At 36.3% G+C, this 27788-nt stretch overlaps 4 protein-coding genes across 6 annotated transcripts; 2 read left to right on the forward strand and 2 right to left on the reverse strand.

Moving 5' to 3' along the window:
* Positions 1-118: 118 nt before the first annotated feature.
* Positions 119-3415, reverse strand: LOC145558799 (PI-PLC X domain-containing protein At5g67130-like). Of its 2 annotated transcripts, XM_081620140.1 has the most exons (8): positions 3077-3415; positions 2751-2882; positions 1901-2038; positions 1681-1779; positions 1249-1552; positions 921-1144; positions 738-824; positions 121-360 (listed from the first exon to the last, which is right to left on the reverse strand). In XM_081620140.1, exons 1-8 carry the CDS (start codon positions 3179-3181, stop codon positions 346-348), a joined length of 1104 nt encoding a protein of 367 aa, XP_081476266.1. In that variant the 5' UTR covers positions 3182-3415; the 3' UTR covers positions 121-345. The 2 variants fall into 2 exon arrangements, with proteins under 2 accessions (XP_081476271.1, XP_081476266.1); XM_081620145.1 differs by lacking the exon at positions 738-824 and having other exon boundaries at positions 119-360.
* A 5772-nt stretch (positions 3416-9187) lies between these two features.
* Positions 9188-12883, forward strand: LOC145558815 (cytochrome b5-like). The gene is made up of 3 exons (XM_081620157.1): positions 9188-9441; positions 12137-12203; positions 12382-12883. The coding sequence occupies exons 1-3, from the start codon at positions 9355-9357 to the stop codon at positions 12624-12626; spliced, it is 399 nt and encodes a 132-aa protein (XP_081476283.1). The 5' UTR covers positions 9188-9354; the 3' UTR covers positions 12627-12883.
* Positions 12884-15728: 2845 nt separating this feature from the next.
* Positions 15729-18144, forward strand: LOC145618886 (uncharacterized). The gene is made up of 2 exons (XM_081673530.1): positions 15729-16121; positions 17705-18144. The coding sequence occupies exons 1-2, from the start codon at positions 15815-15817 to the stop codon at positions 17902-17904; spliced, it is 507 nt and encodes a 168-aa protein (XP_081529656.1). The 5' UTR covers positions 15729-15814; the 3' UTR covers positions 17905-18144.
* Positions 18145-19657: 1513 nt separating this feature from the next.
* On the reverse strand, positions 19658-27596 carry LOC145558824 (folate synthesis bifunctional protein, mitochondrial-like). 2 transcript variants are annotated; one of them, XM_081620177.1, is made up of 3 exons: positions 26291-27596; positions 21646-21728; positions 19658-21261 (listed from the first exon to the last, which is right to left on the reverse strand). In XM_081620177.1, the coding sequence occupies exons 2-3, from the start codon at positions 21713-21715 to the stop codon at positions 19799-19801; spliced, it is 1533 nt and encodes a 510-aa protein (XP_081476303.1). In that variant the 5' UTR covers positions 21716-21728; positions 26291-27596; the 3' UTR covers positions 19658-19798. The 2 variants fall into 2 exon arrangements, with proteins under 2 accessions (XP_081476303.1, XP_081476295.1); XM_081620169.1 differs by lacking the exon at positions 26291-27596 and adding an exon at positions 22383-22600.
* Positions 27597-27788: the final 192 nt, after the last annotated feature.

The following is a 27788-nucleotide window of genomic DNA, read 5'->3' on the forward strand; positions in this document are numbered from 1 at the left end:
GTATATGAATGAATGAAGGTTGCAAGAAGATTGAAAATATAGCAAAGATCTGCGGGATTTTCTTGCTGAGTGCAAATTATTTGGTTCGGTCTTTGATTTGAAAAGTTCGATTAATTCAAAATTAAATTTAGTTTCGTCTGTATGATGAAAGAGGTTTTTACTTTGCAAGTACTATTACTAATGAATTCCTTATCAAAGTACAAGACTTAGGTTAACGTTTGAACTACCCAAACTATTCTATATAGGGACTAGATGTTAATAAAACTTGAGTAAGCTGCTGATATGAAGCTTATTCGACTTGTGCCCCCGCAATATCATGCTGTGGGTATAACTGCAAGGCCTTGATCACCTTGACTTTCTCTGCAACATAAAAAAGGAGAGAGTTAGAAATTCTAATAAAAAGCAATGCCACCGGTCTAGTAATCCCTCTCTGTTTGAAATTAGTTGTCATATTGTTACAATGATACGTAATCTTATAATGAAGTGTTTGATATGATTATACAAGGACATTCCTAGTAATACTTGTGTTACAACAATTATTTATTTACTCATAACTCTGTATATATGGCCATTGATATCAGACAGACTACTATATAGCTTAAACTGAAGCTAAAGTTAGTTCATGATTGATCCAAACATTAAAGGTTCTTTTAAATCCATTGGTTCAAACTTTAGGGTGAGTTTGTGAGCCTTAAAATGGCATAAGCTATTTGTTCCCTAATGAAAGGTCATATTACCACACATGCGTGAATGTTAGTGGAACCACATAGCAGCTCTCCATTCATGGTGTCGACTGCCTCGAATGCTCCTCCTCCAGAACTCCTCTGTTAATGTACTTATATTGGTCACACCATTGAATGAAATAATCTATGATAGCATTCTTGTAATATCTTCATCATATCGAGCTTAGTTTACGTTACCTTGTAGTAATCAACAGCAACAAAGTTAGCCCAGCGGTTACCAGCAGCAGCATAGCAAGTTTTTAGCATCTCAATAAGTTCTCTGGAGTTATGTTCACATGCTGTTAGTTTCACAGGAATTGTTTTAAAATGATTAACTAACACCAAAGATTTGGTGTGATCATTCAATGGAGATGACTCGTTTCGCTTTGGACATCTTCCTGGCTTCATCCCTTTACTTCCAACTGCAAAGCAGTTAAGGGAGAAAACTAATTAGCTCAATCAATTAATGTTTCTTGATCAAGTAAAAACAAAAAAAAAAAAAAAAAAAAAATGTCATATATCTCACACTGATTTTCAACCATGTAGTTCCACTGGTAAGCAATCCCCTCGCTTCTTTCCTTATCCATATCGGAGGTGAACACGACAAGCCTTTGATTGTTAGCTACCATTTGGCTAACCAAGGGCCAATTCTTGCCATTCTTAGGCATGTTTGATACCGGGAACCAATATTTCATTAAGCCTGACTCCTTAAAAATTTTTGTCAACCCTTTTGGGGTCTTTACATAATCTTCCAAGATTAGTGTTACAATTTCTGATGGATTGGATGCCATGAATACTTCAATTTCCTTCAATGTATCAATAGCACGTTCCTTTAATCACGAAAACAAAAATCAACATTTCAATCACATCGGTTTACATACAGTGTCATTCAATCAAAAACTCGAGGCAACACACATGTTCTTATGTTTTAAGTAAAAAAAACGAGTCTAGTTCTTACAAATGCGGTATATGAGTGACATTGGCCTTTAAACGAATGGCACAACCACACATCTCCTTTGTAGTCATAGGTATCTAGCATCAAGGCTCGAACACCATTCTGCACACAAGTAGTAAATGATCATCAAAACAATTTTTTAAACAGACATTTGGTTCAAAAGTGATGCTTACTCTATATCTCATTTGTTCTAATAACAGACTGTAGGGGAAAAAAGGCTTACTTGTAGTTGTTGTGTGACGCTATCTTCTTGATTTCTGAAGGTTACTCTAGGAGCTTTGGTATTGTGGCGTTCTCCTTCGATGGCAAAGGAATTATGAGTTGTCAAGAATGCATATTTGTTGAAAGGCAGAGAATCATTCTGGAAACAGCAGAAATAAGAAAAAGTTCTTATAACAGATTAACAGTGCTAGATTAATATCTTTGCCACTTCAAATAGATACGTTTGTAATCTTTGTATATGGCTAAAAATTTCTTTCTTGAAAACCATTCGATTTTTTCATAGTTTGAATTAGTATGAAGTATAAAGTTTATATACTTGTACTTTCCTTAAATTATATAGAGTAAAATGTTGATGCATGTTATTTGTAGAAGCTTGGTAAGTCTTACCTATCCAGAGTTACAGATGATCCCTAGAGACACAAACCGCTACATTCGAGTTCATTTGAATTTCATTAACTCAGTTTGATCGATTACTAGCTTAGCATAATAGCTAGTACAAATACGGTTTGAAGCAAAGTAAAATCGAGACCACATTATTAGAGGAATTTCTTTATCATTTTTCGGAATTTCCCTAAGGTTGCTAGCTAAAATATCAAAAAGAATTCACTCAAGTTTAAACCTTTTTTCAGTCTCAAAGATAGATTTATCATTGCTTAATTGTACGTTAACCAGTTGTACATTAACACGGACATGTAACTATGATATCCTCAACATAGCAAAATTTAGAAGTTTTTAATAGTGATCTTTATAGAACAGTATAATTCTCAATGCTAGTAATTCCAATCAGAAGATTCAAAATCATCATGCTATTTGTGATACATAGCAAGGTACACGAGAAAAAAGTAACATACCACAAGTTTGAACTGATTAGTGACAGTTGATCGAACACATTTTGACCCACTAAAACATGGTCTTGGATACCGACAATTAGAACAGTACAAACCAGCACCACAATCTGAATTTCTTGCACAATTTTCCATAAACTGCAAACCATAAAATTATTAGCATTGCAAACACAATTTACTTTGAAAATAAAGCAAATTTCAAGCAACTGTTCCCTTCATTCGTCTCTAAATGTATGTCGCTCTTACATACTGACTTTTTTTTTGTGACAATCGCCGTTAAAATAGGAACAACAGTTAGAGACGAGGGGTACATATATTCATGTATAATGTACCTTGCACTGTCTGTTGGAGCAAGAAGCAGAGATAACAACAGCATTGTGTAAGATGGTTGAGAATAATATTAGTGAAACTAAAAGCAGATTATTTGGAATAATCATATTGTTTGTTAGGAGTTAGGAGGTTTTAAGAGAGTTTAAGGAATTGTAAGGTTTAAATAAATGGGAAGAAAGGTGAACAGATATTTAAGGCCAGAAAGTGAAAGAGTTCCACCAGTTGGTTGGTTCAGATGATTGAAGCTGACGGTTACTACTTACTAGATGCTTTAATTTTGTGTTTTGTGGGAAAAACGGTTCTTTTTTTCTTTTTCTATGGCAATGAGCCATTGCTGATTGGGCCCGTGGGGACCTCGTGTTGGGTCGGATATTGAAAACAACGATTGGGGACCTCCATGCAGACAAGGTTTTCTTGTATGTATGTTTGATCCACTTAATTTCATTTATCTGAACTTATTATACCTTATTAAAAAATCTTATTAATTATACTTCGTATTATAAATTGAATTTGGGCAACTTTTTATTATATAAAGTAATATAAATTTATCTTATCTAAACCTATTAACCTTGAAAGACGATGACCACAAGGTAGACACTAAGTAATGACTCAGTTGATGTCTTGGTGCTATTGCATGCTCCCTCTAAATTAGTCAAGTACTATATGATGGATAACTAAAGTGAGGTGTAAGTACACAATTTACAGATGATAGTCTCTTATTTACTAGAGCTACTCGACATGAATGTTCTATAATTGTTGATATTCTCAACAAATATGAAGCAAATATCAAGCAACTTCCGTGCAAAAAATTAATTTAGAGAGGTTGGAAGTATCTTTTAGTAAAGGTGTTCCATTGGTGTCAAGGGTTACATTTAGGGGCCGTTTGGTTGGGGTTAATCATCAAAGGAATGGGAATCAGCTGTCCTCATTCCCTTTGTTGTTGTTTGTTAGACCATATACCCCATTCCCTTTACCCTCTTCATTCCCCCAAATCCCTCTAAGTTTATTCGTCACCCCCTAGAGTTTTCCATTCTCATTCCCTAGCCACCAATAACCACTATACCACCACCATCCCACCTACCCAAATCACCTGAAACCCGCACCACCGCACCACGGCTAGTCACATCACCACTCGCCACGTCTCCCCCACCCCTAGCCGCACCTCCCTTCTTCTCGCCGGCAAACCACAGACTCCCAAAACCCTATCCCCATCCCCGTAAAAACCTTAAAAAAACCTTCTCTCTCACTATAAAACGCCCATCCGGCCCTCCTCCACCGTCGAAACCCTAGGCGCTAGGGTTTCGAGGGAGGAAGAGGGTTGGGTGACGGGTTTTACGAGTGTAAGCCTAATTTATAAGGTTTTCGGGGCTGGGGATGTTTTCGGGGGAGGGGAGAGATGTGGGGGGGGGGGGCGGTGAGGGGCGGAGGAGGTCCGACAAAGGGCGGCGAGTGGTTGGGAAGGTGCGACTGACGGTTTGATAAGGAGGGGAAGGGGTTTTTAGGGTTTTTTGCGGGTGGGTCAATGTTTTCAGGGGAGAGGGAGTGCTTTTCGGGGAGAGAGGATGGGCAGCGAAGGGTGGGGAACGTGCGGCGAGGGCCGGCGAGTGAGGCTGGGTGGTGGGGTGGCTGGAAAAGGTTTCAAAGTGAAGAAAATAGGTGGTTCCATGGTGGTAGTGTGGTGGTCTGACTGGAGGTTTGTTTCCTTGTGTTTTTTGTAAAACAAACAACATTGTACTTGGAATGGCTTTTCTTTCCACTCTCCTTCTTTCCCTTGTTCATTCTATTCCGTTTACCCTGTTCAAACCAAACGACCCCTTAGCTCTATTCTTGGTATGGAAATGGTTGATAACCATGTCAAATACCTTGGTTTTCCAATCGTTGTGGGAAGATGGAAGAAAGCGGTTTTTACTTTTGTGAAGGATCGAATTTGGAAGAAAGTTCAAGGTTGGAAGGAGAAGTTACTTTCGAGAGCCGGAAAAGAATTTTTGCTAAAGTCCGTCATCCAAGCTATTCCAACATATCTTATGGGGGTTTATAGATTTCCTAAAGGTTTGATACAAGAAATTCATGGACTGGTGGCCAGGTTTGGTGGGGGTCGAATGAGAGAGAGGTAGGAAGATCCATTAGAAAAGTTGGGATGCTCTTTATCAACCGAAATGGCTTGGGGGAATGGGATTTAGAGACTTGGGAGTCTTCAACGAGGCTCTCCTTGCAAATAGCTATGGAGATTGTCTAATAATGAAAACTTGCTTGTTAGCCGAGTCTTCAAAGCCAAGTACTTTTCGCGTTCTTCTAATTTCAAAGCTGCCCTAGACCCTATTTCTAGCTGTTCTTGGTAGAGCTTGTGGAGTTCGAAGGCACTAGTTAAGGAAGGGATGCTTTGGAGGGTGGGAGATCGATGGCAGGAATATTAAGATTTGGGAAGACCCGTGGCTGATTGATGAAGAAAGCAGGTTTGCTACCACAACGAGAAATGAAGAAGAGTGTTGCACCGTTAATGAGTTGTTTGATGAAACAGGTTTGGAGTGGGATTTTCACGAAATTGATCGCATCTTTAATTAGAGAGATATGAAAGCCATTTATGCTATCCCTTTAAGTGAGAGACGCCCGAGGGACTTCCTTACTTGGGCGTTGTCGAAGGATGGATGCTATGAAGTCAAGACCGCTTATTTATTGGGGAAATCTTGTTTTCTTGAGGAGTTTGAGTATTATTGGGCTGAAGGCAAAGACGACTCCAAAGGTGCAACATTTTTTGTGGAGGTGTTGTTCGGATGCTTTTCACTAGGGGTGTTCATAAATCGGTCCGAACCGAAAAAATGGACCGGACCACCCCAGACCGAACCTAGATCGGACCGAATGATCAGTCCGGTCTTCGGGTCTTGAAATTCATTTTTTCGGTCCAGTCCAAACCCCTATAAAAAAAACCGGTCTTAGAGCAGACCGATTTTTTTTATTAAAAACATGCGTGAAACCTTAAATAATGGTTAAAATTATCCTTAATAAGCTTAGAAAATTTTAACTTTATAAGTTTTTTTGTACTAAACATATAAAAAAATGACGTTAATGTATAGTTTTTCCTTTAATTTTTTTCGTGTTTTCCATAACTTTATTAAAAATTTAGTATTCTTTTAAAGAAAATCTTAAATCGGTCCAAAGTGGTCCGGTCTGGGTTCGGTCCTAGCTTAATCGGTCCGGTTTTTGGTTCTTAAAATTCTAGTTTTCGGTCCGGTCTTGGACCGATGAACAACCCTACTCTTCCCACAAGGAGTATTTTGGAGCATAGACATCTTGTTGATGACTCTTACTGCCCTTGTTGTAACTCTGAGAGTGAATCCACCATTCATGCTCTTATCTCCTATCCTAGTGTGGCGCAATTATGGATTCATTGTGGCATTGTATTAAATTTTGGTGGGTCTGATCCCTTCAAGGAAACTATGCTTTGGTTGGGCAAAAACCTTCACAAAGGAGGTGTATCAAAGAAGCCTATTTCTCGCTTGGTTCATTTGGTTTAGGCGCAATAAATGGTTTTTGAGAATAAGCTAAATGGGAACCGGATGAGGTCATTCTCCTAAGGCACGACAGACTTGTGGTAGATTTTGAAGAGTACTCGGAGAGGATTTATGGGGGTGTTTCTCCCATTTCGAATCCTACTGAGGATTTATGGGGGTGTCTCTCCCATTTCGAATCCTACTGGTGATAAGGTTTGGACTCCCTCACCTCAGGTTGTGGCAAAGATCAATGTCGATGCTTCAGTTGATGCTGAGGAATGGGTTGGCCTTGGGGTGGTTGCTCGTGATTATAAGGAGCAAGTGCTATTTGATGTTGTTATAAGAATCAAAGCAAGGCGGGATCCCCTAGTAGCCGAGAGAAAGGCTTCATTATTTGGCATTCAAAAGGCGAGTTCCTTTGGCTACAACGATATCATACTAGAGTCTGACTCGTTGCTCCTTGTTTCCAACCTGAGGTGTTCATAAACTCAATATCCTTTGCTACGGTTGATGGAATCCTATAAGATATTGTATTAGCTATCTCGAATTTTTCTTCCATTATTTGGTCCCATGTTAAGCGTGATGAGAATTTTGTTGTCCACCATGTTGCTAAGTTAGTGCCGTTAGGTAGTGAACAATGTCGGAAAAATCTTGTCCCAAATGAGATTGCCCTGTATGTATTTTTGGATACTCTTACGATGAATAAATGCACTAATTGCTTTTCTTCAAAAAAAAAATTTACAATTATGTACATGAAAGTGATTGACGCAAGAACAACTTTCACAAATAAGCTATTAATCTATATCTATATCTATACTTAGTATTTAAAAACTCAAACCACAATCATTCATATGCCACATGTCCTCACAACTTATTCGTATGCCACATGTCCTCACAACTCACTCATATGCAAATGTTACTTCCCTTACCTTTTCAATATTAAAAAAATTAAATTAAAAATATTACATAATGTTAAAGTCTTTGTGCATTCCGTAACTTGCACATTTAAGTAAGAAAATGAAGTGTTTAATTTCTATCATGATAGAATAAAGTTGAATTAACTATTACATAAACATATGAAGTATAATAAAAATAGTCTTATCTCTTAAACTTAAAATATAGCTTAAACTAATATGTCATTTTATATTCTACAATATTCATGTACTCCTTTGGAGTATATATACTTAACTAAATTAATTATTCTTTCTCAATTATATATACTTAACCAAAAAAAAAAGTTCTCACAACATTTACTTTTAAAGTCATGTAACAATAACTTCGGAGTTTCAACTATTGAAAAGCTTGCATACATTTATATAAAAATAACCTATATTATAACCCGTGCATTGAACGGGCCAAAATGCTAGTTAAAATTAAAGAGCCAAATAAGGAGTAATTAACAAATCTTGTAACCTTGTTGGACTATTGAACAAGAACAAAAAAACAAATGGTTATTCCAATGATGGTTCTCATATCATAATCTTTATACTCTGTGTAAACTATGTTTACTATATGATATCGAATGAAATAAATTGGTTATTTGGGAATGAAAGTATGAAAAGTGTTTAAACAATTAATCATTAGATCCTTCTACATCCATAGACAACCACTACTTTGATTTATACAACTTTGATTATCATTTAATTTCAACAACACACAAACTTAATTTAATCACTGCACATAATGACATAACCCTTAGAAAGTACACAAGAGAATTGCTAAGAGTTAATCGAATTTAGTGGCGGAGATATAATTTTTTTTTTTTTTTTTTTGGGGGTGGGGGGAGATCATATCTTCATATGTATAATTTCGCAACTATAACAAGATTGATTGTATTTGTTAAAAAAAAAAAAAAGTTTGTTGCAAGATTTGAACTTTGATATCTTGTCCATCACAAAGTCTTATATGTGGCTGGCCACACGGTGTGGCCAACCATGATAGAGGTTACTTTGCTAGTGTAATGGGGGTTACTTGATCAGTGTTAAAGAGGTTACTTCATAATTGTTATAGAGTTACTCGGTCAGTGTTATAGGGGTTACTTAATTGGTATTACAGGGATTACCTGATCAATGTTATAGGGGTTACTTTAAGTGGTCACACGGTGTGGCCTGTCGCACACAAGACGAGCTGCTTATCCATTATTCTCTGACAAAAACCGTACACTAATTTTAAAAGCAAGTATGGGCAAAATTTAATCTTTATCTTGAGCAAAGGGGGAGGCCATTGGCTCCGGTGCTCCACCCCTAATCGAATTAGCACATACGAGTAAATGGAAAAATTAGAAAAATCTAGATAATGAATATAGATGGATTAATGCATTTTTGTTTCTTAATTTCACATACATAATCGACACATATCAAACAATAATTTGTTCAATCATAATAAGAGTCCTTCATGACGGCCACATACTTGAAAATAAAGAGTAAGGTAAGAGCATTATTATTATCTCCGAGCACTCTGCACTCTCACATGACTAGATTCGAACTCTAGATAGCAAAGTCTCTTCGATAGTTACAGTGCTTACTTAATACTTTTTCGAGTGTTAATTAACACTAATTTTTTTTTAATGTAATTTACGTACACATCGTGTACATATATCACTAGTCTAAAAGGCGAAAGAGAGTAGTTGAATCAAACAAAGCAAGAAGTTTCGGATTAAAATTTGGAGGAGAGGAAACAACGACTGGGGAGGTCGGCCTAAGCAAAATCCAAACTTTCAACCTCCCAAGGTTTTAGGAGAGAGAAAATCAGGGAGAAAATCCAAAACCCTCCTCAATTCTCCAACAAAGAAAATGCCAACTTTGACGAAACTCTTCAGTATGGAAGAAGCCGCCGAGCACAACACCAAGGATGATTGCTGGGTAGTTATTGATGGCAAGGTTACCTTTCTTTTCCTTGATTTTTTCATTCATTTTCCAGATCTTCTTATTAAGTTCTATTAATTTGCTTCATTTGGGTGTTCATTATTGTGTAATTTGTTCAACAAGTAGTTTACTTTAGTGGGTTTTGATTTGATTTTGTAATGGTTGTGCTTAATTGGAAGAAATGGCATCTGGGGTTTTGCTTGGTTTCAATCTTGCTCTGAATTTGTAACTGTTGTACAACTCCACTGCGTTTTGTTTTGTATTTTCAGTAAATTTGATTAGTTTTTGCTTCATATATCCTTGATTAGTGAGGAAATTTTAAGTTATTAGGTTTAAAATCCTCATTGTTGTTGCCTTGTTGGGTTATTGCATAATAATCCAATGCCCCAATTTGGTTTTGTTTGTGCTCGACATAGTTGTGGACTCCAATGCACATTTTGGTCTTGTTTATGCTTTGATTAGCTTTGGAAATATGTTAGATGGTTGTGGATTCCAGTTCCTTATTCGGTTCCGTTTGTGCTCAACATAGCTGTGGACTCCAAAGTTCCAATTTGGTTTTAATTGTTCTTGTCTGTGCTCGACGTTACTGAAGACGTAGCTTAGACATTGCTGTGGATTCCAAAGCCTCAATTTGGTAGTGTTTGCTCTCAACTCCTTGTTTTTTGGGCTTACTGTGTCTTATTTTTGTTGTATCATTTGTTCAGTTGGTATTCTTGTTGTCATGTGAACAATTGAAGTGTATCATAGTACCTAGCTAGTTTTTGGGCTTTTAGGATAATTTACTGATTTTACTCTACACATGAATTACTCCATGATTGGATGTATATTTCTCTGTTTACTTCTGTGTTTCCTTAGATTGAGTTGGTGTTGGTGTTGGTGTTGGTCATTTAGAGGCAGATCTTTGAACTTTGTTATTGTTGGGGTTTATGATGCTCTAAGATATCCTCAATGTTTTAAAGACTAAAAAGAGGCTGTGCTTTCTCACTTTCCCGCTATATACTATATTTTCTGGCTTGTAAGTACAAACCATATGTATGCATGTATTCTGAGTTTGAGTGCATGTACTTAGATTATCTTTTCTTTAAATTACAAGATAAGACTTATGTAGCTTAGGTATTCGGTATTCATGTCAATAAGAGGTATACTAGCTGGATGTTTGGGAGGAATTCTTTACGAGTTGGGAGATTATTTTGATGTCAATATTAATATTTCAACATGTTTGATTTTTTCAAGAAGCTCTGCTGCTATCTCAAATCAATTAGCATCACTTTATTAGGTGTATTCTAGCTCTCTTATGTATTCAGTAGATCTCAAGCATATCAATTATTTTTGTGGCATATATGTTTGTGCTTTTAAGTGTGCACTTATGTTTGCAAGAATTGCAACAAATCGTGAAGCCATATATCTTTTCCAAGTGGCTGGATGCTTATAATCATGTGTGAATGTCTTTCCTCTCAAGATGTTTGGGATGAGAGAGATTGTTGTGTGTGTGTGTGGGGGGGGGGGGGGGTTTCAAATCGGTTTTGCTTCCAAAATTGTCGCCGCTTGTGTTTCTCAAGCTGTAAGATTGCTATTGTTGCATTAACATGTTTGTGATGTGCGTTTAGTTATCTTCAATTCTTCATCACTCGTGTCCAATAAGTATATATGTCAATCTTAATCCTCCTGCATTTAGCTTTGGAGTTTTTCTCTTGCCAAATACTTTGTATATGTGTCGTTTGTTGTTTGGTCACAAAGAGTTGTGTTCAAATTCAGAATTATCTATCTCAGTGGTTAAGTTATTCACGCTAGAAGCTCTAAGTACGTGTGAAGTCAGGTATAAGTATAAGGTATAACATCTTAAATTGGATAGAGGATTACCACTAGTGTTGCTGATGTCTATCTTTCGAGTCGTACGGGCTCTTTCTTCTCAATGAGCTTGTTTTTCTGCATATTTAACATGGCTTAATGTGCCGTATCTTGTGTTACCATATTTAATGATTATTAGTCCAAGCTTTGGTGAACGTGTGCTTTGAGTAAACAAGGCAGCATATTGCCACACTGCCCATACATAGTGTATTAGTGTATGTTATAGACTGATTTTCTGGGTTTATAATTCTGATATAATATTGGTAGTAAATAAGATTTAAGCTTGAATTTTGATTGATAATGTTGAAAGGTTACAAAAGGATAGGTTAATAGCTTTAGGCTATCACTCTCAAGATGGCTTTAGGCCATGACTCTCTAAGGTTTTCCTTCCATATAAATTTCTGCCTAATCTTCCCACTACTCAAACTACCATGCTTATACTAAAATGATCAAGCTGACCTTAAGGCTAACATGTGATACTTAGCTAATTTAGAAAAACATAAATAGAACACAAAGAAATTAGATGTCTTCCTTTCCTTCTCTTCTTCTTATTGGAGTTTGTCTTGTTGCTAAGAAGTGCCCCCTGCTGCTGTTCCTTGTTGCTGCCCATGCTTGCTCCTCCCTTTGTGCCTCGTATACACCACTAAAGGTGGTTGACCAGGCTGGGTTTGACCCAAGTTGAGGTTTGACCCCGGATTGGTGTGTGGGTTACTTGGATCCATGACATTGTATTGATCTTATTTAATTGTTTCAGAATTCGTTTTTAATGTGTAGTCAATTACTCCCTGTTTTGGAAAGTATATGGATATAGTATTATTCATCTTGCTTAGATTTTGGAACTCAGTAAATGATTCCTTTTCAGGTGTATGATGTTACATCTTACCTCGACGATCATCCCGGTGGAGATGATGTGCTTCTCAGCGCAACTGGTATGTCCATTTATCTCAGTAGATCCAGTGTTTGCTGTTATGTATCAATATTTTCCCAGTATAAGATCCTAATGTTGATGCCCTACAACTTATGAGATAATCATTACACCGTAATGGTGGGAAGATTATAAAAATATTCTATGCAAATTTTCTGAAGTATCATGTACGTATAATGAAGGAAAGGACGCAAAAGAAGAATTTGAAGATGCTGGACATAGCCAAGACGCGAGGGATGAGATGGAGAAGTATTTTGTTGGAGAGTTAGACCCATCTGCTGCAACTATTCCAGAACCTAAACAAGAAAAGAAGGATCTGGATATCATCCAGAAGATTAAGGACTTGCCTCTGCAGTACTGGGCAGCTCCTATAGCCGTTGTTGGCATCTCAATTGTAGTTGGCTTCCTTTACTTACGAAAGAAGTAGGAAACTCGTAGAAGCAAGCAGGGAGCAAGTAGAACAAGCATCATACATCAATTCAACTCAAAATAATTGTTGATTGAATGAGAAGGATAGCTTAGCAATTTTGATAGAAAATTTATTCACCTGGATTTTTCATTGATAAACAATAGTATATCCTGATATTCTTGTGGAAGCATGAATTTTGGTCAGAGCTTGAGAGTACGCATAATACAAGAAGTACGTGGAGAATTGATCATTCAAATTGGTTGTTTATGTGTTTTCGAAGCTCTCTTTTAATTTTCAAAAATGGAATATTTAACTTAATCAATAACTCAATTTATCTAACTTTATTCTGATACTGATTATAATGCAAAATCAGATCGAGCAAATGAAATACACGAGGAAAAAATGTGAAAGAAAGGCCTTGTTTGGCAAATGGTTGTTGGCTGGTTCACTTGGCTTGTTTGACCAGTTAGAATGTTTGGCTTTTTATAATGGCTTTTGAAATTGGTTGTTTAAGCTGGCTGTTTATAAAAGTGTTTGGTAAATTATTGTTGGTTGTTGGATGTTTATTAGATAATTTGTGGGCCAACAAGCCAAAAGCCAACAAAAAAGCTATTTAAAGCAGCTTTTTCATTTTGGCTTAAAAGCCAGCTTTTTTGCTGCCTAAAAAGCCAATTACCAAACACAATTTTTGGCTGTTTGACCACCTAAAAAAGCCAAAAGCTAACCAAAAAGCCATTAAAAAGCCAATTACCAAACATGGCCTTAGTGTTTGTTTGGTCGGATGAAGAAAGTAGTAACTCTGGTGAGACTTCAACACATATGGAGTTCTATTTCCTAGGAAATGACAAGATTTGTTCAATTTATTTTTATCAATAACTCATATGTGTATATATTCTCTTTATCAACCATACTTTTTTTATAGAGTATATTTATACAAGAATTGTTGAATTACATATTATTGTACTCCCGTTTTTAAATACTTGTTCCACTTTCCTTTTTCAGCCGTTTTTAAATACTTGCTCAATTTCTTTTTATGGAAAGCTTTTACAATATTTAATTCATTTCTCACACTTAGTGGACCCAACATAATACTCTCTCTCCTCCTATTCTTCCACTACTTTTGCTTTTTACAATTTTTTATTTTCTCAACTACTCCACTACCTCCATATTTTATTACTTTTTCCGATTTCTCCTAAAACTCCGCACATGGAGAAATGGAGAAAGTATTTAAAAACAGAGGGAGTAAATCTTTATAAATATAGACATTTAGTAAAGGGAAAATGAAAACTAATAATCCTATCTTTTCTCTGTCTTCCATAAACAATCTCACCTTTTGAAATTTCAGAAACAATCTCACCTTTGACAGGGATATTCCACTAACGATCCCTTTGACCTTCAACCTGTTAAACAGGTTAATTCTTTTTTTTTTTCCTTAATTTTTCTTAGTTTCTCTTCTTGGCCACCAGTCCACCACCAACACCACCCCTGCACCCTCATGCACTACACCAGCTGCTCACCTCTTCCCACTTTACCACCGGCAACAAATACACCATCGCAACCAACATCAACAACCCACAACCACCTAACTACTTGGAAAACACCACCCTCAAACCCAATAAAAATAAAGAATGGTTGTGGCACCGCATCAATAGCTCCACCCGCCTCAACTCCGCTGCCAATTCCTCCGTTCAACGCCTCTCTTCGCCGATCTTAGGCAGCTTCGACGATGCTTCCACCGACAACATCCTCCTTCGCCTCTTCCATGAACCCGATTCTCTTTCCTCCATTGCACCGAAACCTCCAATTCTCTCTCCCCATTGCGTCGAAACCTTCAATTCTTCTTCCTCCAATGAATTTTAGTATTACCTTCATTCTTTCGCGCTTTGTAGGGCCAAGTATTTCTTCGCTTTGTTCTCCGATCGATGGAGCAAAAATGATGAAATCACCTTCTCTTTGCTATGAGTCTATGACAGTGATATGGAGGGGCGGGGATGGGGGCCTTTCGGGCGATAAGAGTGGCGATGACAGTGGTTTCTGACGCCTTAGAGGGGTAGGTTGGGTTGCGAGGCTGGGGTTGGGGCGTGTTTGGGCTAGTCTCGGGGCTGTTTTGGTTTTTTTTTTTAGTTAATTTTTTTTAATTACTATAATTTAGAATAAACCAATTAAAATTCGACACTTGTCTTATAAGACCGACTAAAGGTGGGATTATTAGATTCCATTTTTCCTATAATAAAAACGGAATACACGAGACTTCAACTAGTTAACAAGATATAGGGCCTGTTCACATTTACTTAATTTCAGTTCAGTTCAGCTCCAATCAGTTCAGTTCAGTTCAGCTCTTGATTTCTCTCTCTCATAAATATTCATTTCAGCTCAGTTCAGTTCAGTTCAGTTCAGTTCAGTTCCAATCAGTTCAGTTCAGCTCCAATCAGTTCAGTTCAGCTCAGTTCAGTAAATGTGAACAGGCCCATAGGGCATGTTCTCATTTACTGAACTGAACTGATTAGAACTATTTACTGAACTGAACTGATTAGAACTGAACTAAACTAAACTGATTAGAGTTGAACTGAACTGAACTGAACTAAGTATTTTATACTCCCTCCGTTTTTTTTGTAAGTGTTACACTTCCTATTTTCAGCCGTGTTTTTTTAAGTGTTACACTTTCTTTTTTGGCAAAAAGCTACATTAAAATATCATATATCTCTCTTCTCATGGTCTCCACCCAAACTCAGTACTATTTTTTTATTATATCTTTCCTCTCACATTCATTACGTTTCAATAAAATATTAACCCCACTATCTTACTTTTACAATTTTTTAATACTCCAACTACCCCACTTACCTCTTATTTTATTTAAATCAATTAAAATGACTAAAATTATGTGCTGGTCAAAGGGTAACACTTAAAAAAACACGGATGGAGTAAGAGGAAGAAATTAGGAGCTGAACTGAATTGAAATTATTAGAGCTAAACTAAATTGAATTTATTAGAGCTAAACTAAATTGAACTTATTAGAGCAAATAATGGTATCAGATCGTATCAGAACAGGCCATACAGTATAACTCTAAAACAAAACTTACGACACCCGATTCAACAAAACCAATTCCATTGCAAATTACTCCGTAGCAATTATATGCAGTGTTCACTCTTCACAGCAGCGAACACACAAAAAGAAAGAAGGAGAAGAGAGAGAAAAGGAAGAGACAATGATGAATCAACCAGGAATGCAGAAGAACACACTGTATGTTGGAGGATTAGCAGAGGAAGTTAACGAATCCATTCTTCATGCCGCATTCATCCCTTTTGGTGAAATCAAAGATGTCAAAACCCCACTTGATCAAGCTACCCAGAAACACAGATCCTTTGGTTTCGTTACTTTCTTGGAGAGAGAAGATGCTTCTGCTGCCATGGATAACATGGATGGTGCTGAGCTTTATGGTCGTGTTCTTACTGTTAATTACGCTCTTCCTGAGAAGATTAAGGGTGGTGAACAAGGATGGGCTGCTCAACCTAGTATGTTCCCTCTTTTCTTTCTCTTTTTTTTGTTCTGAAACCCTAATTTTAGTCTGAATTTTTCTTTTTTATTTTGTGGGTTTTGTTGTTGATTGTTGAATTTATGTAGCTGTAATTTGTGGGTTTATTTTTGTTTTCACAATTTTGAGGGTTTGGTTGTTGTAATTTATGTTGTGGGGTTTGTTTGTTGGGGAAGAGGGGTGATTGTAATTTGGATGAATATTGCTTCTGAGTTAGGCATTGATTTTGGTGGTTTTTAATTGCTTAGTATTACAATTCTTGAGGAGGGGTTGAGCTTAAATTTGTGCCAAAACTATGAGATAGAGAACGGTTTATCCTGAATTTAGTAGAGAGGGAGAGAGGGTGATGGCTATTAATGTTGACAAATACCGCGATTTCATCAGCCATGATCAATCTGCAATCTTGTTCTAGGATGTGTGCTTGTGTTGTCAGCATGAATGTGCCAAGATGTTCATATCAAGAGCATATGACATTTATGCAAATAGATGATTGTGTTTATTTTTCAAGGTTGAAACTTGCAAACAGTTAATGCTTTGATATCTAATTCACTGGCAAATACTGTGTGAGGGTTGTTCGATACGATTTGCCCAATATGTAGAACCTGTGTTACACTGGAACAAAAACAGGAAAGCTTGAGAACACAGTTTCAGACAATGAGGAATTGTAGAATTACATAGATTGAACAATAAATCAATTATTTTGCCTATGCTTAGAAGAACGGAAATCTTTGGTCTGTTATTGGCAGCAATACATAGATAAGGAAGGTATTGTAGATAGTATAGTTCTATCTGAAGGTATTAGTTGATTTGAGACTTTAAATAGCCAAGAAGGAAAAAAAAATTGTGTTTCTATAGAAGAGGTTTCTCTTGGATATCTTTCCAAGTCCAATTGCTCTGTAACGAGAAATGTGCCGGTTTCTGTGCATCATAGTGTAGCACCACCAATAAATTTTGGAGATATATATGTGAGAAAACAGCATAACAGCTGTGAAAAGACATTGATAATCATGATTATCTGTTTATCACAAACAGCACTTGTCATAATGCTGCCTGAGGGGGTATAATTCACCAGTTTACTGATTAATCGATAATTTCCTATCAATATATTTTAGAACTTCAGAATAGAAGTAATTAATCAAAATCAAAAGAAGACCGCACAAATCCTGCTGCTAAAATTTGGTATCTAAAGCCTTTATTATGTCGGGGGAGAGTTTTAACTCAGTGTTTAGCAAGATCGTTTGTTTTACACAGCTCATTCTGTGAATGTTTAGCAACACTCAGTGTTTAGCCTCTGATGTGAAAAGGGGTGGGAGGAGGATTGAGGGGTGTTTTTGATGCTTTCCAATGCTATAGTCTCTTCCTCTTGTAGCATGATTACTACTTTTATGCAGCTAGTTACACATACCTAGACTTTTGTATCAGCTGAAAATTATTTGAAGTGCTTGTTGTTTGCATTATCTTTATTGCTCTATTCCTTATTGTTTTGAGAATCACATAGGCAATCAGCAGCATGACTTATTATTCTGTTGTCTTATAATTAACCTGTGTAAACTTTGTCTGCAGTTTGGGCGGACGCTGATACATGGTTTGAGAGACAGCAGATGGAAGAAGAAATGCAACGTCTCCAGGCTGAGCACAAAGCTTCAATAGAAGCAGCTGAGGAATTGCACAGAAAGAAATTGGCCGAGGATCGAGAAGGGGAAAAAGAGGATGACCCCATGGCTAAGGCTGAAGCAGAGGTCTTACAGCAGAATCAGAGTTGATAGTTCACGAACTTCTTTTACTTGGAGAGAAATATAGACAGAGAGCTGTTTTGACATCATCAGACACACTTTTACTTGTGATTTTGCTTCTAGAGATCGCCTAGATAGATGTATAAAGAACGGCTTTAGTGATAAATGGAAGTGTTTTGCAAAGTGATTTTCTTCTAGAGATTGCTGGATAGATGTATAAACAACGGCTTTAGTGATGAATGAAACTGTTTTGCACCTATAGTTTAAAAAGGAGGTGTCTGACAATCTAATGTGCACTGCACCTGTTATCTTTCTCCTGTCCCCAGCATCATGCTAGGGAGGGAAGCATTTGTATTTTCCCGGAAAGATTGTGGCTAGCGTCTTTAGCGGTTGGGGTGTTTCACCACACCAGTTAGCAAGAATGATAATCTCTTGTGCATTAGGTCAATGTTGATGGATTGATGAATGAAAGAATAATCAAAGGTGACAGGAAAAAAAAGGGCGCGTGCTAAGGCCGTATATTTTGATTTTTGATGGAGATAATTCAAAATGGTCTCATTTTATGGATACAGTATGTTTTATTTAAGAAATGTCTTTGCTTTCTATAGTTAGTACTATGTAAAATAGAACAGTACAAACCACACTAGTCGAATGGCATAAGGTGCCAAACCTGCAGTATATAGTTAACCATTGTAACCACCCAAGCCAAATGACATGAAGCATCAAGCCTATTTGAATCTCTATTCCTTTTTTTTCCTTTCCTTTTTTTTATTTTTTTTTTTGGGGGGGGGGGGGGGGGGGGTTAAAAAGGGGGGAATAGATTAATTAAGGCCCATCAAGGCACAAAGTAGAAGCAGGGATAGTAGCAGTAGTAGTTAGGGGAGCTAGAAGCTCAGAATAGCTAAAGTTTACAGACATAGTTTCCATAGATAACATACTAATAACACCCACACTCGGGCTTTGAATACTAGAGCTATCAGGGAAGAGGTTAGCGGCTAGCTTCCACAGCACCTCATGCCCACCAAGCACCAAACCAGCTTGGGACGCCAGCATATGGGCTTGAATGACCTGGTCTCTTGGGAGACACTGAACATTCAGCTCGTCTACCCTTGTTATAAACTCCCTGCACACACTTGCAATGTTAAAGTACTTATCTCTATTCCTCTATGTATACTTTTATCAGCATTTATATATTTACTTGTGGAGATCTTGTGTCATGGGCTTATGGCTCAGATCTGCGGTGCCAAAGATCATGGTTTGTCAAGTATATCATCACTAACTATATAGCATCTATCGTAAATTAATAAATTGACAGCATGAGGCTGTATGCATGTATCACTGAAGCATTATGAACTCTAGCAGCGTTGCAGTGGTAGAAGCAATAGTTGATGGATCTTTACATAGCTGCAGGGTGATTGCAGACTTCATCTAAATACTCTTCTTGAAGACCCGACCCAACTCTTCTTTCCCATCTGTTATCTTGTTTTCTTGAGCCTAGGCTAAAGTTCCGAATTCTGCATATTCTGGGTAAATCTAGTGTAAGAAAATAGTATCACCCCCTAGAAGAATTTCTTAATAACTAATTAATAATGCATTTGTAACTCTAGGGCTCAACTTTGAAGCAACAAACATTTGCTTACAATTATCGCCATATTTCAAGCTGTTGGCATTTTGCATAACAGTAGGATCTCCTATTTCATACATGCAAAGAATATAAGAACTCAAGGATAAAATAACCTTGAAATCTGCAAATCATTATGAGCAATAGTTGTATGATATATGATTTACTAAGGCCAAACATAAGTCAATTTATCTAAATTTGTTACTGCTGACAATGGTATACAATTTGTTACAGCCTATTTTTTTATAGGCACAGAGATATAAGAGAAACATGAAAACAAACCCTTTAAGTACCTAAAAATGGTTAACTATCCCCCTTTTTAAGCATAGCGTCACATAACTTGACAGCATCAAGGTTATCCCTAACATTATGTACTCTAACTATGTTTGCACCGCCCAAAACTCCAGCAGAGATGGAAGCGACAGTAGCTGGATCTCTATCAGTTGCTACAGGACGATTGCAAATCTCACCCAAAAACTTCTTTCTTGAAGGACCAATTAGTAAAGGGCTATGAGACAAGGCCAGACTCTTCTTTGCCAACACTTGCCGTAATCTTTTCAAACCTGAAAGAAGTTCCAGATTTTGATTTGTATTCTTCGAAAATCCAATGCCTGGATCGATAATTATCCTCCAAGCAGGAATCCCTGCTGATTCAGCATCCATGATCCTAGAGCTCAACTCTAAAGCCACTTGCTCGCAAACATCATTATATGTCAAGTTTTCAGTATTTTGCATCGAAGTAGGATCTCCTCGCATATGCATTGCAATATAAGGCACTTTAAGGCCTGCAACCACGTTGAACATCTCAGGATCCAGTCTTCCACTAGAGACATCATTCACAATGTGTGCCCCTTTCTTCACAGCTTCAAAGGCAACTTTTGAATTAAAAGTGTCCACAGATAAAATTCTTCCTTCTTCCTCAATTATCTCCTTAACAGCTTCTAAGACAGGGACTAATCTTTCTAGTTCTTCCTCAGCAGAAATCCTAGTTGCCATTGGCCTTGTGGATTGAGCCCCAATGTCAATTATATCAGCGCCTTCCGAGATCAACTGACTAACTTGAGAAACTGCACTTTTCACAGATAGAAACTTCCCTCCATCACTAAAGCTATCGGGAGTCAAATTCAAGATTCCCATTACAGAGGTTTTCTGAGACCAATCCCACATGTGATTTCCAACTGGCAAAACTCTTTTCATTCCATCCTTCCCAATAAGTGATTCTCCGCCAAGTTTTTCCCATGCTTCAAATAGTCCACCAGAAAAATTTGATAATGAATGCCAAGAAGCAATTGTGTCATTTTCTACATCATTCCCAATTATGTCCATTAATGGAGCCATCACAAATGGTCTCTCCCATATCCGTTCATGGGGAACTATGAGATTCTCAGTTCTTACCCTGAACTTCCCGTAAAATAGCACATCCAAATCAATCGGCCTAGGGCCATATCTTATTCCATTAGTTCGACCCATATCCTTCTCAATTTTCTTCAGCATCCCTAATAGTTCTTGAGGCCCAAGTTTTGTAAAGCCTCTCACAGCAGAGTTAAGAAACTTGGGTTGATCAGTCACATAGGCAGGATCTGTCTCATATAAACAACCATGTCTTGTGATGTTTATGCCTAATTTCTTCATTAGGTGCAGAGCTTGGTTGAAATTTTCTATTCTATCTCCTATATTGCTCCCGAGTGCAATTACGACTTCATGTTCCTTGGAACAAACTTCAAATGAGGCTTCTGCTGATGAGTGAAGGAAAGAAAGTGATGAAGCTGCAAAACCACATAGCTTCATAAGTGCATATTAACATCCATTTACTTTTAGAAATAGAAACCTTTTAATTATAGCATAAATCATAAGGGCATTCCATTATCCTATCAGGCACTGCACAAATATTAAGTGGAAAACAAAAAAAAAAGGAAAATATATGATCATTTTATCAGTGATCCTATCTAAGAGCCCTAGTGATATCCAGATCGCCGATTTAGATCTTAGCTTTCGATGAACATGAAAACAAGTATATAATTGTGCAAAAACGTAGATACATTATATCTCAGACTTCCCCAACTAGTGAGCAATGGAATAAATTTGGAGTCTAACTGTTTATCTGCAGATTAAAGGATAGAAGAATTCATACAAGGACAATTTTGCTTTACCTCTACCATACTTTGAAATATCCTTCCAGATTAATTGGGTTGATTTCAGCTGCTTAAGCACATTCAACATGACTATAATGCCTCTATCAAAATCATCAAAAGGGATTGTCAGAGCACAATGTCATGTAATGAACAGAAATTGAGCATTATATTCGATAATAAAGAGCATATACAAAAACAAAAAAAAAAAAAAAAAAAAAAAAAAAAAAAAAAAAAAAACAAAACAAAACAAAACAATTAAATTGATAGATTGAAAGAGAATTGTCAAATTAAGATGCACTCAACTCAGCAAAACATATAATCTCTTCTCCTTCATTATTAAATTACTTACAAAAAATACTTTTAAACACATTTTTTTGTTGATGCAAAATTCCTCAATAACATACATTGCCTTCTCCATTAGCATTATCCTAATTACATAAGTAATGATGAAACATTAAATGAAATAATGAACCTTGATTTTGTTGTAAATCACAAGTAATCATACACACCATATAACTGTATAAGTAACATAACAACTACAATTTCAATCAAAAATTACAATCAAATTTACACCCCCAAGAAAAAGATTTTAAAAAAAATTGAAATCATTCAATTAGAAATCGATTATAAATTTTCCACTACAGACTAAAATTACAAACACCCACATCACAAAATAACTATAACAACAATCAACAAGTAAATTTACAACAACATTAATAAAAAAAAAAAAAATTGATTTTGCAAAATTGACTAACCTTTGAAAATGAAAGAGAAAACCTTTAAAGAGGCAAGAGGGTGCAGTGGGGTGCGGGGCTAGTGGGTGGTCCGGTGGTTTTGATTGGTAGAAATAGAGCTTTGGGTTATGGAGTAGAGAATAGAGAACGCTCAAACGGCTCTATGCAGCTATGCTACTATAAGCAATTGGACTTGACTAGTGACAGCACTAATCCAATGAGCAAGGCCCAGTTTTGTAACGTCAATAAATGAAAATTGTTTATCAAATGACTTTTTAAAAAAAAAGGTAAGGAGAAGAACTTGAGAGTGAGGGGGAAAACGTAAGTCGTCCCCACACTTAACATCTAGCCTTAAGGTTGGAAGGTACAATCTTTACCATTACACCAAGTTTAGTTTAGTTTATTAAATGGACAATATAGTATACTATTGCAAGATAAATTTGTATATGAGTGACAAAATAGAGAGAGATTTAAAAAAAAAAAAAAAGGCATATGATGCAAAAAGAGATTGAGAGACATGACAACTTAAAAAGAAGTAAAAGTTGGGGAGGGGTTGCCGGCACCAGGGAATGGCCTTGCACTTGTTTTGAGCATCGTGTCTCAGTCTTCTCTTGAATTGCGTATTGAAGGATCTTGCCTTATGAATCTGTATGAACTCTATGAACTCTATCTGCAGTTCTTGGGATCTTCCGATTCATCTATTACTGCTTAACAGCAATTCAGACTATCCTGTGTTTTTCTGCAGTGATACTTCATTCATCAATGGTGACAAGGTGAGGCAAAGACTCCATTTTTTAATATCTGATATATTTAACCTATTTTTTTTTATATATATAACCTATTTCTGATATTTGGATGTGACATCATTTATGATGGTCCCCATTGAAAATGGTGTCATTAAGTTCTCGTTAAGACTCACCAAGACTTGCCCAAATTTATCCCTTTAGCCCTAAGACTCAAATATATGACAAAAAAAAAAAAGGATAATAAAAATAAAATTGAGGTGGGTTCCAATCTCAAGTGTAAGTTGAGTCTTGGAATTTCAAGACTCAACTTGAGACTTGCTTGAGATTTAAGAAGAAAAATACGGGAAGTCTTAAACATAAGTTTTGAGACTCAAGATGATGATATCACTCCAAGTCTTAAGATTTGGGGCTAAACTTGCTCAACTTCTTTCTCATTCAATTACAATAAATCTAACAACTTATTATAAACGCAGACATAAACTGAAATAAAAATAAAAGGACAAGCTAGGTAACTGGGATATTGATGCATGCATGATTTGCATCTACTACATCCACGGACTATTAAGAGCATCCACACTGGTGGAGTAGCTCACAATTTCTCTCTCCAATTTTACTTCTTCCACATCATATTTCACTAACTTGAGTCACTCATTTACTTTTTTCACAATGGTGAGCTAGCTCACTACAACTAAAAAAATTGTTTTATGTTAATTTTGGACAAAAAAATTAAATGAAAATATAAAAATTGCCACTTGTCTTCTCCTTGTTTGTCACTGGGCTCGTGTGCCGAGGTTGTCAGTGACTTGGAATAGGGAGGAACCTCATCCCATGAGTCACCTTTCACAATGGTAAGCTAGCTCAAAATAAGAAAGAGTGTGTTGTAGGGAAGGTCTTGACTCTTGAGTCACCCAGTGTGGGTGCTCTAAGGTCTCGTTTGCTTGAATATGGGAAATGCACATTCTTTGGAAAATTTATAATTCCATGTAATTGGAAATTCCATTTATATGACCAATTGGCCTTACTGCCTCAGATAAAATTCTGACCCGAAAGTAATACATCTTTTATTTTGTTGTACTATGTACTTGTAACATGTTGACACCTGCCTTTATTCGCGAAATTTTATTATCGTATTTAGTGACTGATAAGTAAAGTATAATTGAGTGCAACCTTGCTAGATCTGTGTAAATGTATTAATCTATTACATATTACTAAATGCGAAACTGAAAGAGATTCTTGACAGCATCATATTAAAAAAAAATTCCTCAAAAGTATTTGCTTACAAATAAAGTATTCTTACTCTAACGAAAGATTGTATCTAAATACTATAATTGGTCTATCGAGTCCTTATATTTTTATACCCTTTTTATAATCTATATACTATATATTAAAAGACGTTTATAAAATTGTGTATGTGTCACACGAACCCTTTTTTACACCCGTATTACGCCACATCATCATTCAACAATCTCTACCATCATGCCACATCATCATTCAATTATCCAAATTAAATTAAAAATGCATGCAAAGAAATTCGAACCTAAACTTCATTGAATAAAAACCACATGCATTGCCATCTTAGCTAGAATTAAATTATAATCTATGTTTTCACATTTATGTATAAATACATATAGTACAAGTATTATAATGTAATATAAAACCAAAAAAAAATCCAAAATGAGGTATTGTTGTCATTGTTTTCAAATTTACCACGTAAAAAAAATTATGAAGTACGTCTTTTAAACCGTCTAATATAAAAACGAAATTATTCAAAGTATCACCGGGGCAAAGCCCGGGCCACACACTAGTTTTGTTGTAATAATTAGTTAAATCCGTGCATCTATTGCACAGGGTTTAACCTAATTTTAACTATAAATCGACAAGTGTAAAAGTCAAAATATTGCAAATAAAATGAAACGCTCAAATTTGGAATATTCCTTGTGTATGCTCATTTCCATATAAGGTGTTCCCCATGTATCATAAATGTTTATAGGGCCCACAATTTTTCTCAGAAAATTACTTTATGCCCTTCCATTTTCATTTTTCATCAATTTCAATCCATCCTTCCTCTTCCACAATCTGGAAAGATATTTTAAAAGGCAGAAATATTCTTAGATAGGGCTTGATCTGCACCATTGGTAATGGTCGTTCAACCTCTCTTTAGTATCACACTTGGGTGGGGGAAGAACCTTTATGTAATATTACTACTCTCTCCATTCCCCCTGATCTAGCTCACTGGTGTGTAAGTAATATTATTCACTTTGGGAAATGGAATCTCTGTGAAATTGCTCATTTGCTTCCCTCTTATATTCAACAAAAAATCCTAGCCACCCCCCTTTCTACCATTGCTTTTCCACACGATAGAATAAGGTGGAGACACTCCAAAAATGGTGATTTCAGTATCAAATCTTCTTATGCAATTTCTACCCTTTCTCACCTTGCTTCTAATTCCCTCAATTTCAATTGGAAGAAAATTTGGCTCATTCAAATTCCCTTCAAGTATAAAATGCTAATTTGGAATGTTGTTCACTCAATGTTAGAGGACCATCTCAACCAAAAGCTTAAACTGATGGTTGAGGCCCAGGAATATGTTTTTATACTCTATCACTCCCCCTCACACGAGAGCCCGTTTGGGCTAGAAGTGTGGATGCAGCATGGGCCCTCCTCATACCCAGCGCTTAATATTCCATTTGAAAGTGGAGGTGGATGAGATTCGAACCCGTGACCTTTGTGTCACGCTGGCTCTGATACCATGTTAGAGGACCATCTCAACCAAAAGCTTAAACTGATGGTTGAGGCCCAGGAATATGTTTTTATACTCTATCACTCAATTCTCCCTGCTGGTGTGCGTTTGAAACAAAAAATTCCCAATTTCGACCCGATTTGTGTTAGATGTGGTGGTGCTGATGAAAATCATCTCCACCTTTTTAGGGATTGTCATTCTTCCTCGGGTTTTTGGAACATTGTGTTTAGTAAAATTGATTGTGCTAAAGAAATTATCTAAATCAATTTCAAAACAATCAGTGGTGGGATTGGGTTTATTTTAACCTCAATCAAACCAAGGATTGGAAAAACATCTTTGCAATTGGTATTTGGCATTTGTGGAATTACAGGAACACAACAGTCTTTGAGAAATCAATGAGCAGAATTCAAAATATATTTGCAAAATTCAGCAACGATTTGTACCTTAACAACAAAATTTTGCAGACAAGAAATGGAATCCTGATAAATTCTGATGCTCCAACAATGTGGAAGATGCCTCAAATGGGGTATAAGAAACTGAATACTGATGGAAGCTAGAAGAATGAAAACAAGGCTGGTGGGGGAGGTGCAATTCAAAATGATGATGGTTCGTGGCTGGTTGGGTTTACTCTGAAGCTGAGAGCCATTTCCCCAGAGGCTGCTGAATTGGTAACTATAAGGGAAGGTTTAATTGCTGCCAAAAATTTTAATCTGCACCACCTTGAACTGGAGACAGATGCTGAAGCTTTATGCAAGATGCTGGAAAATGCCGAAGAATTTCTCCATCATGAGCTGGGTATGATTATCCAAGATATCAAGAGAATGCTTGAAGAGGATTGGATTGTTGTCTTTCTTCACGCCAAACGTCCTGCCAATGCTGTTGCTCATGGCCTTGCCAAGATGGGAGCACAAATGACAGATGATGATCTGAAGTACTACTACTACCCTCCAAAACCTGTGGCTGATGCTTTCGCCAAAGATCCAAAACGCAACTAATCTCAACTGTATGAAGAAGCAAGCTTCTGGGAACATGCCTGATTGTAACATTTTTCCATCTCTGTTTACGGCTATTATTAACAACTTTTATGCTTTCTATTCTAAGTTAGGAGATGCTAGCCTACATCTTAATAGCAACTCCTTTTATCTCTACTTTTGTACTAAGAACTGCAGTTCTCTACCTATTAGCCTTTAGGCTTATACAAATCTTCCTTGTTGTGAAAAAAAAACTTAATAAAGTATAATATGGTGGTTATGAAGCAAAACAATTAGGATTGAAAGGAGTATCTCACATAATGTGAAAAACTTATATATACTCGTATTAATACTAGACATGAGTTAAAATGGAAACTCAAATTGACTTGACTCGAAATTAACCCAAAAGGCCCGAAACTTGAATAAAATTTTCTCCAAACACATCCTCAATTGACTCCAAAAAAAAAAAATCTATAGGAAAAGTACTGTATGAGTCTATTCGATTATCATGAGATCATCTCTCCGAAAAAGTTTTATTTAAGTGATATGTGCAAGGGAAATACAGTGCAAAATCTATTTAGAGTATTCACTACAATGAGGAAAAAAAAAACACTTCCTCATTATCTCTCTATCCACTTTCTCTCCCCTCTTGTCATGAGCATTTTTGTGGTTATATTTTTATCCCACGAATGATAAAAAAAAAAAATAAAAAAAAAAAATAAAAAAATTCCTCACCGTTCTCTCTCTTACTTTTTTCAATATCCCACCAACATTTCTCTCTATATACATCACCATATTCATATTAATTTTTTATTTTTTTATTTATTTTTTTGAATAGCTTCATATTAATTATTTTGTGTAATGAAGTAATACTATTATAAATCATGTTTTTGAGCAATTAAAATCTAAATATATTTAAATAATGATGTAAATAATAATTAGTAAAATTGTCAATATATTGTTTAAGAAA

This window comes from Chenopodium album, chromosome 1, assembly GCF_948465745.1.
Source record: "Chenopodium album chromosome 1, dcCheAlbu1.1, whole genome shotgun sequence".
In the NCBI taxonomy this organism is placed as follows: domain Eukaryota; kingdom Viridiplantae; phylum Streptophyta; class Magnoliopsida; order Caryophyllales; family Amaranthaceae; genus Chenopodium; species Chenopodium album.